The sequence below is a fragment of the Siphateles boraxobius genome, unplaced genomic scaffold, assembly GCF_051911475.1.
Source record: "Siphateles boraxobius isolate OS27281-9 unplaced genomic scaffold, OSU_SipBor_1 9, whole genome shotgun sequence".
Lineage (NCBI taxonomy): Eukaryota > Metazoa > Chordata > Actinopteri > Cypriniformes > Leuciscidae > Siphateles > Siphateles boraxobius.
The window spans coordinates 20,703,757-20,714,773 of NW_027509219.1; the positions used below are offsets into that span (position 1 = coordinate 20,703,757).

Below are 11,017 nucleotides of genomic sequence, written 5' to 3' on the forward strand. Positions count from 1 at the left end.
TCAACAGTTTAAACAAAAACCATTTCAGTACTTGTACAGATGGAATGTATGCGTGTATGTGCGCGCAGTTTTTACCGAGCTGTCCGTCCGTGATGGTCAGGACGATTTCATCCATTAGAAGATAGCGGAATTCAACATCGTCCTCGGCGCAGCGCTCCTTGAGAGCTCGCAGGATCTGGACCTGCGGGTATTCCTGGCTGATCCGCCGGTCTGTGATAAACCACACCCGGGAACACATGTTTTGGAGCTTGGAGTGCGGAACTTCGGGTAACTTAGCTTACAACAGGGACACGAAGCTGAAGCCACACAAAGAGCCGCAACACGTTTTTTTTTAAAACAAAACCCAGTTAATCCACTCTAGCCAGATCCAAAATCAAGCAGGAACGCACCTAAAATCGATTTTTAACGAACGTGCGGCGAGAGGCGGCAATTTTGCCTCCCAAATAACCGAAAAATGATTACGCGCTCCCCCCCCACTGAGGGCAACAGTAATTGCCCCCAACACGGGCTAACAAAAGCCTCGCTACAGAGCTCGGTTCCCTTTTGCTCACTTCGATTCAGACTTCAAAGATATACCGAAACAAATCGCGACAAAATGGAGAGAGGGCGGCTAAGAGGCTGGATGTTGTGACGAGTGATGCCCCTGCTGATCTCCGGTGCTCGCGCCGCTCTCTGCTCTACGCCTCGTCTTTCCCAGCACGCGCTTCGCGTTTACAACTCTTTCCCTCGCGCTCATGCACAGTCCGCACCAGCCAATGCGCAAGAAGGGCTCGCACTCACATTAACCAATCGCAGTCCACAGTCCTCACCGCGAACCAATCGGGGGAGAGAACAAGAGGAGGCTCGAGGTGTCCGCAGGAACCAATGGGAGATTCAGGGTGAAAAAGGCAGATGGGAGGGAGTGACGTATGCGCAGGCGTGCGCGCGCTCGTTCTACGCTTGGATTTTTTTTATTGTGTATGAGCGCGTGGCAGGAATTTCAGCAAGGGAGAAGGGAGGGAGTCTCCAAGAGCGCGCACTACCCCCGAACCGGTTCTGACCGGGCGTGGGGAGGTTTGGTTTGGTTTAGTTTGGATACCAACGCCTGTCTCGCTCATGCTACGTGTTGAAACGTTTTTGTTTTTTTTAAAGAACGGTTGAGCGAAGAATCCCCCCTCCCCGAGGAGGTGGGGAATGAGCGCGTCTGCAGGCGCATCCTCACTCTTTTGTGTAGATCAACCAGCGTTTTCTTATAGTCGTGGCAACACCATAACAACAAAACACTTAAGCTAAGTTTTTTTTCTTGGAAAGATAGATGTCGGATATGGATAGCTTGTCAGTCTAGAAATTCGAGTCAATATGGTGTCAGAGCAACCCTAACGGCGATGTTTAATTTATTTTGTTGTTTTAGTGACAGATACATCGCTTGGAGGCTATTCACACAATTCGTCACGGAAGCAGAACCCTTACTATTGTTATGTGAGATCAAATCATGCCACGACAAAATGACCCACTTTTGCTTTGTTTACACCCAGAAAGGCAGAGGGAGGGGCGATGGGGGAGAGAACAAGCATTATATATACATTAAAGACATTATTAAACCATCCGGTAAATAAATGATGTCTTTAAGTAAAATCAAACCTGTCTCAAATTAATCTTTCTTCTATTCTCTGTGAAATGTGATCTGTACAGTTCACAGAAATAACACAATGCAGTAAATCATGTCAGACTGTTGGTCCCGCCCTTATTTTGACCTGACACGTCCATCAACCCCAAGCGCCAATTTTCTTAGCCAATCAGCTTTCAATTAATATTGTCAGGGCGGAACATTTATGGCGTGATACTTATTTATTTATTTTATGTCGATATGTACAATGTACATTCCACAGCCTGAATAATGTTTATAAAACTTTGACCCACTCATGTAATATGATGGACAATTTAAAGATTTTCTTCAGCAAATGTATTACAAATAAATTATTTCTTAACAATGATATTGGCTACTAGGATGTACATTTCGTGCTGGTGCGATCATGCGGCGAGTCAACGCTGCCACCCAGTGGATATTATTACTATAACATCAGCGCACAATTCAGATAAGAAGCTTATTTTGGCATGATAAAAGTCATACGTAGAATATATAGAATGATAAATATAATATAGATTTTTTTAAATTTTATTGTTCTAAGTAACCAGTTGTGCAAGACAATAAACACTATCCATGATTCATTAACATTTCATTTTGTCACAATAAGTCATATTTAGACATATGCACTGTAACATTTGTCACAATAAGTTTGTGTTTATGAGGCTTGTGAGTGTTATTGGAATGCATCTAAAATGCCACTGACATGCTTTACCCTTGGGGTGCATAATTGTTGGGGTAGAATAAAAAAACTGATACATTTATGTTTGTGATACAGGATGTAGTTTAGCTTGTAGGCTACTGTTTTTTTTAAGTGATATTATGTAATTGAAAAATCAAACACATTAATTAAATGAACTTAGAACGGAGCAATTTATTCAATCATTCACATTAAAACGCTTCTGCAACCCTTCCAAAGCCTGAAAACGTTGGGTCAAGAATATTAGTGCCATAAAGCTAACTATTAGGCAAAAAATAAACAATGGATTAAAAGTTACATTATTTTGATAAAAAGGAATTTTCAGCAAGTTTATAATATTTGAAAGATTAATTCTTCCTGTTTGCGATTTCTCTCCAGAAGACAAGTTCTGATATATTATAAAGTAGCCTAGCTAAGTGTATCTTTCTGCTAGCAAGCTTTGGTAACATTTTCAGTCACAACAATCAATAGTGTAAACTTGTCGTTGTTCATGTTAGCCTTAAACTTTACCTGTTAACTTGTTTTCTCTCTCTCTCTCTCTCTCTCTCTCTCTCTCTCTCTCTCTCTCTCGATGATATAAATCTGATGCATTATATATATATATATATATATATATATATATATATATATATATACATATATATATATGCATCAGATTTATATCATCATTATTGTTAAATCATTGACCCTTTTAGACCTTTTTGTTTACCGTCATCATGGCCAACAAGACACGTCATCAAGACACATATTTGTGCTAAAACAATCGTCTTTAGAGCTACATTTCCAGACCTGATAGCTAGTGTCTTATTTCACGAATAACTATCTTCCCTAATGCTACACAATATGCGCATTAAAAAAAGAGACCTACTCATTTGAAAGCTGACCAAATATGTTTATATTTTAGAAGGAGAATGGCACAAAAAGGGAGAAATGGAGATAACTAGAAAGACTTTTAAAATATATTCATTCATATTCTTTGTGAACAGAATATAAATTTCTCCTGCCCCTTGTGGTGCAGATATATTATATTCTGACCCTTCCCTTCACCCATACATGGAATCTCTGGCATGCATGGAGTCTAAACTGCATCAATACAAACAACTAACACAATCTACAAAAATAGAAGCCAGTAACCATTACAACAAATACCTGTTTTCCAGTGAACCTCACTGAACACATATCGTCTTCTCTTAAACACAGTATACATTAATAAATAATTGGTAGTAATTGAGTAGTATTGCAATGCATTTTGACACAGGTGAATATGAACTACAGCATAAAGTGCATGATGATCACTTGCATGAGGATCACTTGCATGAGGAGCCCTGTCCCCCCCCCCCATCCCCCCCATCCCGATCCCCATACCCACCCCCCCCATCCCGATCCCCATCCCCATCCCCATCCCCCCCATCCTGATCCCCATCTCTATCCCCATCCACTATAATTCTAAGGTTTGAGGTTTATGTAATCCAAAGGTACTAAGCCTAGCTCCCGGAGATCTACTTTTCTGCCGAATTTAGTTCACGGTTTAATCTAACACACCCAAAGCCAGTGATTTTTAAAAAAAATAAGGACATTCTTATTTCAGCCATAATTTTAAGTTTGTTTCAACAATGTCCAATATTTAGATGCATATTTACAGGTATATGTTGCACTAAGGGGGCATTTAAAAAAACAAAGAGAAAAAAAAACAGATACAAGTTAATAGTTTACAAGTCTCATTTCTTGACTTGAAGAATGACAGGATGCATGATGATGTTGGTGCTGTCTGGCTGTTTAAGGACTGTTGTTGTGGTGCTGGCCTGCTGCACACTGCGAGTAATGGGTCCTCCTACTCTCTCTCTCAAGCTGAGAGACAAACGGTCCTCTCTTCTGGGCTGTAGCTTTATGTCGCCCACTCCCTGCTCCATTTTTCTACCTAAAACATGTACCCGAACACCCGGCTCCTGAGAATTAACCTGAGCAACTGAGGAGAGGACTATCTTGCCTTTTTTACCAGATTGAACCACAGATGTTGACAGAATAGAAGATCTTTTAAGTCTAAAATCCTGAGTATTATCAACTGCGGCATCTTGCTTGATGATTTGACTCTTCGTTATTATTTTTGGCCCATGGTTTGACCCTTGTGGCTTTGCACTCATATTTGCAATTTGTCTGCGAAGGCTCCCGTTGTTCTCCTGAGCTGAAACGATACTGAGTGTTCTTTTCCTTGAGTTTCTACTGGCCGGCCTCATGGGGCAGCTAAAAGCTACATGTTTCTTTAAGCTAGCATTGTATGTGAACTCCCTGCTACAGTGAGGACATGCAAAAATGTCTAGGTCATCCTGAGCAAAGGCCTTTCTCAGCCCAGCAGGTCTGCCCCTTTGCAACAGCTGAGATTTCTTCTTATTCAGGAGACTCATTTTTATTTTAACTGCTGATTCGTGAAAGTTCAGTTTTTTCGGTTGTCCGGCCTTTTGAGAGAGATTCTGCCTACTATTAACAATCCTTGCAGTTGATAACACCCCATTTTGTGCTTTTGCAAACTGCTTAAGTGGTATAGGGTTCTTTTTAGGAGTGTAGCGCTTTTTGTCACTAGCATTAGCACAAGCTAAGATGTGCTTGTGCAGTTCGGGCATGTTGTCAAAGCTCTTACCACACTTGGTGCAACGAATGGCTGTGCTGAAGGTCTGAGGGATGTTGTGGGTGGTAAAGTTGGTGGCTGATGCAGCCGTCATACCAGTTGGCGTTCGATTATGGTATGGAAAAGGAGGTGGTTTGAAACTTGGGTAGTGTTGATTAATGCCTAGACGTACATCTGGGCCTTTTGGTTTGACCCCTCCAGATGCCATGATTTTTATTGTTGTAAACATCTCTTCAGAAGTGTCCAAGTTGACATCCTCCTTGACTTTTGAGGTTGTGTTTTCAGATTCTTGCTTAATTTCTTTGATTGGAAGGCTTGGATCAGTCATGTCAGTTTTGGGACTGTTATGGTTTTCAGGTCTTAACTTGCCATGTACTACTTCGGTGTGTGAGCACTCTTGACTGGGATGGAGATCTCGCTGATGCTGTTCCAAGTTGCAGAGGAAAGCAAATTCCTTAGAACATGTTTTACAAACATAAATTTTACCGATGCCATGATAACTGGAACGGTGCTCCAGCAAACCTGTGTCACTCTTAAACAACTGTACACAAAATTCACATTTATAGGGCCACTCCTTAGAGTGATCACCTACGTGTTGGCTGAGAATCTTCATTGACTGGAAGGGCTGTTCACAAACATTGCACATAAAGTTCTTGCAAAAAGTATGCAAGGTAGGTAAATCATCTTCAACTGTGTTTTCCTGCTTAGAACAATCAGAGAACTGGGCTTTGTCCTGTCCCTCTTCTTTGCTCTCTGCTTTTACAACACTAGTGGAAGCCATGAGGGTTGGTGTACCATCTGTAGAGCTTGATGACTGCTCTATAGTAACCGACTGTGTGGGTGGTTCAGAAAGTAGGGAGGTGTCTTGACTAAGAGGTTGCGGCTCAGATGGGACATAATGTTCTTGTTGTAATGCATCAACAGGTATTTTATCTGAGAGGCAATGCACAGAATTAGCTTGGAGATCTGGGAGAATAGCTTCTGTAGACTGCAGTGCAACTGTATACTCAATAACAACAGTGTTTGGAGGAAAAGTCAAGGATGCGATGTTGGACTGATTGACAGGCAGAGATGTAGAAAATATCTGTGTGTCAGAAGCTAATACAGAATCTACAACCAACGTTCTTTGAGCTAGTTCACATATGGCAGGATCAGCGACCCAATGAGGGCCTTGTAAAGTCAGGGAAGGAGCTGCAGGTATAAGGCTCTCCAGACCTCCAGGAGCAGAGGACACCCAATCAGGGATTGTCACTTTCAAATCATCCTGTGAGAGATGTACAGGATTATCAGCGCAGTCTTCTACAGATGCTGTGGGTGGTACAGTGTCAGATACCAGGAAGGTTGAATGGAGAGTTTGAATGTCCTGATCGGGTTCCACTGTGGGAGTTGATAGAAATGATACAAAAGTTGGAGATGCAGAAGATGAACAATGACGTGGAGGGACTGGGGCAGTTTGATGGATGCTGACAGGAGCGAGCAATGGAGGGGTTAAATGGAGTGAGGCAGGAGGAAGAGCCAATTCAAACAAAAGCTTTTCAGGGTCTGGTGGACTTGCATCAGACACTGGCAAAACCGCAAGGTTTGATAGGTCAGGAGCACTGACGACAGCTGCAGCAGCTGAATCTTCAACAGAAGGATTGTTTACCCCACCATACTCATTCATAAGCACCTTCTGAAGCATACAAGAGTTAGGTTTATTCTTCCTCAAAGCAGGCTGAGTGAGGTAGACTCCAGTGGAGTCACAGTCTAAACTCTTTCCACTAATACTTAAGTCCAAAATGGACTCCTCTAAGGCTTCACTGCTGTCTCGCTTACCCACAGAGTTGGAGAGGTCCAATGGCTGTTGATTACAGGAGTTTCCTCCTGTTCTTGATACAGAGCAGTCCAATGGCAAGATCTGTTGCTGCATTTGAGCTCCATCAGAGCTGTTTATGGGTAAATTTAAAGGCTCAATTTCTTCATTGCCCAAGAGACTCAACGCATGGCTCTCCGACTTTGACATTTTGGCTTTTGTAGAATCCTGATCTTGATTTTCTACATTTAGATCAGGGGTTTGCTGTTGTGAGCTGGGAGGGGAGGTTGTCCTTCTCTTAAATCTAGTTGTTGTTGCAGGTAAAACAGTCAGGGATAAGGGAGGACCCAGATTGTGGCCATCGGCAATTAACGCAAACGACTGATTACTGCCATCCAGATTCTGCAGGAGCTGCTTGAGTTTGGGAGACAGATAGACAGTTTTGTCCTTGTGAAAGGCAACTGTCTCAATGCACTGAGGTAAATGAGCAGTGACCAGTGGAGCTCCAGACATAGAGGACAATGTTAAAGATGACAAGGAAGATGATGAGGTACTCAAGATGGATTCAGACTCTAATTCTGTTTTTATTTGTGGGAGTAAAGGTGGGGTCGACGTCCTTCTTTTGGCTGAGGATTGTCCAGACAGGTCAGAGATGAAACTTCTGTTATTGTTTTCTAATTTAAGAGCTTGTGTAATTAGAGCTGGACTGATTATAACAGCATTCAATCCAATCACAGCAGAGCCCCCAGAGATCTCAATCACCTCACAGTTACTTACAGCACTCGTCGAGACAATTTTCCCATCTATGTAGAAGCTGAGATTCTCTGAAATATTACTGGAGATGTCAACCATGTATTCCTTTTCCTGATCAATGTCCTCTGCACAACGTGGGTTAGGAGTCTGACATTCCTGTGCTGTCTCAACAAGCTGCTGTCTTTCAGGTTCTTGAATGATTTTGACCTTCTTATAAACACCTCTAGGAAGAAGCTGGCGCTCATGGATCCTGCGCTGATGTCTCCTTAGACTAGTATGATTCCTAAATGCTTTTTTGCAGTACTTGCAGATGTGTGAGGCTTTGAGATGTGTGAGGCCAAGGTTTTTATCATCCCTATGTTCACCATCAGCTAGATTTATGCACTTGTTTGGCTGTGGGTTTTGTGATGCTGTTTTCAAAGGTTCACCACTGCCAGGGACATTCTGACTAGCAGTACAAGTGGCAATTGTGTGATCATTCATCTTCCTATTTCTTTTTTCATGCCTTTTCTCATGCCTCCGACGACTAAACAGCGTACTGAAGGTCCTTCTGCAGCGATTGCATTTAAACCGCTGTGTGTGGCAGGTTGAAAGAGCATGTGTTTGTATGTGACGCTGCAGGCCTTGACTACTTGTAAACCTTCTCTCACATCGAGGACAGGGCAATTTACCCTGGAGTTTAGTACTATGGTCAAGGTCAGCCTTAGTGTCATTTGTAGGAAAATCAGTCCTATAATCCTGTTTTATCAATCCAGCATGCTCATGGTAACTCGCCTGACAGGCTTGATTATGATTAGCTAGATTTTGGGACACAGGCTGGCATGGATTCTGGAACAATTGTGTGTTTTGTTTGTCTTTGCAATCCATCTTCTCATTGGTTCTTTCTATCTCTCCCCCTTCTGGCTGCAAGATACCATGAAGTGCAGCTTCATCAGAATGGTCATCTTGAACCTCAGGTTGCTGGAGAAAAACCTCTGATGGCATACTATGTCTCTTCTCTTCCACAACTGAAATATATGAATATACCAGTGACATAAGAAAGAAATTTTAATTACTGTATGATTGTATATGCCCTGTGCAATCTTTTCCAACGTATGTCAAAAACATTTCTAAATGTACAAAATGAAGAAACATTTTTAAACTTACTGTCATCTGATCTCCACATCTTCCTCATTGCCCTCGCTAACATTTATTCTTGGGTATGTAAGAGAGGCCCCCTGTTGGCTGAAGGGGAAAATGAACACATAGGCTATTTTTTGACAAAGATCTAATTTTAGAATGAAGCACGCAAAGACAATAGCCTACTACCTTAAAAATAACTATCCATAAGACATATCTCTATTAATTACATACTTTATCAGAATTTATGTTTGTGTGAAAGATTAACCAACTGGGTGACAGAGAGTGCAGTTGCTGATTCATGGCATGCTGCAATGTCACTCTTGTCTGACATCTTAAACTAACCTAGGACCAACGCATACACATATACTCATAAATGTAATTGACATGTCTGAAAATGTGTAAACAAAGGATAATTAAATTATCATCATCGCAACTTTTCAAATGAAACAAAAGTGGGCAGTTGAGTTCATTACTGAAAATCTTTTTACTATTAAAAAGCATATCTAGATTGCTTATGACCTTCGACAAATATACATAAATTGGAATAACAAAACAACCAGATTGATTGAGCCAAGCACAGTCCAGCAGTGCAGTGTTAAGAGCTAAACATGCTTTTTCCAAGAATACTTACTCTGCCCTTCAATAAAAAAATAGCAGTAATGCAAACATACTCATGCAGAACAAAGACACATTTTACTGTGAAAACTGAAGACTGCTGTAACATGGCTGAGTTGTATAGTTTAACCAATTTGAAATTAGCTACAGGAGTGAAATTACTATTGTAAATGTCACTGTCATCCTGAGGTTACAATACAAGTTATGATTTATGATTTGATTTGTGATCATGTTAATAGATGTAAAATGACATGCATGTGGTATCATCTGAATCAGAAGGCTCTATATCAACACTTTTTCACCTGCATGTTAAAAAACCCTTAAAAATCATGGCTGGCCAGGCAGAGAGGGTTCCAAAGTTTTGTCAAAAGATTGTACAAGAATGCACAAAATAGTACCATGTATACATTTTACACAATTCTGAGAATGTGATGTATGAATTATGTTTTTTAATGGTTGTTGTGGGTGGTGAGTGGGTTGGCATGTTTGTAAATTAAATTACCACAACAAATCCATGCACAAAATGTAAAAAAAAAAACAAAAAAAAAACATGTTTTCAATTGGTGATGCAACCTATACCCCAAATTCTACCAGTATTACATGATATACTTTCAGATGTGGCTAACGATAAACATACAGGAAGTGAGATCCTCATGGGTTCATTTGTAGTCTACCTGTAAGACTATGGAGGTGTGGGTGGGGTCAGATAAATTTACCTAAGCTAATATTAAATAATCTCATTTTACTTCTTAGGATCACAGGGCGTCCTAATGCACTAAATAGACAACGTATCAATGTCAACTCAATGGCAATAGGCACGAGTCTTTGTCTACAATGCTCAAGAAATAACGTAATGCACCCATAACTGCCGCATTCCCACTCTACATATGCGGATCGATTTACCACCATGCAGCGAATGTTTGTAATATTTTCCAGGCCTATTCGGATTTATGCATGTGTTCAAATAATTACGCAATTACACAACATAAATGCATGCTGTCAGCGAATAGATCCAAGTGTTTAAAGCGGGAATAATCGTGTAAACATGTCTATTGTACAGTCAAGGCGCACATGTTGCGGGTGTCTGACAGGCTTTTAAATAAGAAAGCTCGTTTGGCACTGTCGCTAAGCGCAGACGGGAAGGTCACGGTCAGAGACACACGCTCCACGTTTAAGTGCTTCGACATGCATTAGGTTCGTACGCCTATATATAGCGGTGAGTTTTACGGCGTTATTACTTACAAAAAATAAATAAAAAAGCATGCGCGCTTAGTCTCAGTGCTAACTCGCAGACAACATAAATGAGGTTGACATCGCAAAACTTCGGCAGGCCGTTTTATGCCACATGATTTTGATTAGGTATGCCCTTTCTGGTCTATGTATTAAATTGGCAATACCTATGTATTGCTTACCAGCTTTGTTGTGACGCCTCGCTGCTTGAGTCTGGTGGGCACGCGCAGGACGGACGCTACTGCAGACTGCACTACTGACAAGGCGCATGTGCGAGATCTCATGCACCTGTAGGCTACAGTACATGGAATATTACACGCAAAGCAAAAGTCTCTTTAAATGATTCAGTTGTGTGCAATGAGTCAGTTTTAATTATTATTATTTTTTAATTCTGATCACGACAAATATATGTTTTTCCAAATTGGCAAAGGGACAACAGAGTGCCTTTTTTAACTGCATAATTAGGCTATTTTAAAATATTTTCAGGGAGAATGTTTTATTGGCTAGAGATTTTGAAAATTTTGTGTTTGGAATGTTGTTGTTTGATAATAATGTATT

At 41.0% G+C, this 11,017-nt stretch overlaps 2 protein-coding genes across 2 annotated transcripts in view; both read right to left on the reverse strand.

Annotated features, from left to right (window-relative positions):
* Positions 1-754, reverse strand: part of rimkla (ribosomal modification protein rimK-like family member A) — a 36,836-nt gene extending 36,082 nt beyond the window's left edge. Inside the window, exon 1 of the mRNA XM_077223954.1 lies at positions 76-754. Coding sequence (XP_077080069.1) covers positions 76-238 — 163 coding nt within the window. The 5' untranslated portion in view covers positions 239-754. The remainder of the gene's footprint in view (positions 1-75) is intronic.
* A 2,441-nt stretch (positions 755-3,195) lies between these two features.
* prdm2a (PR domain containing 2, with ZNF domain a) lies at positions 3,196-10,722 on the reverse strand. The gene is made up of 3 exons (XM_077224299.1): positions 10,642-10,722; positions 8,639-8,716; positions 3,196-8,499 (listed from the first exon to the last, which is right to left on the reverse strand). Exons 2-3 carry the CDS (start codon positions 8,679-8,681, stop codon positions 4,043-4,045), a joined length of 4,500 nt encoding a protein of 1,499 aa, XP_077080414.1. The 5' UTR covers positions 8,682-8,716; positions 10,642-10,722; the 3' UTR covers positions 3,196-4,042.
* Between the last annotated feature and the right edge of the window lie 295 nt (positions 10,723-11,017).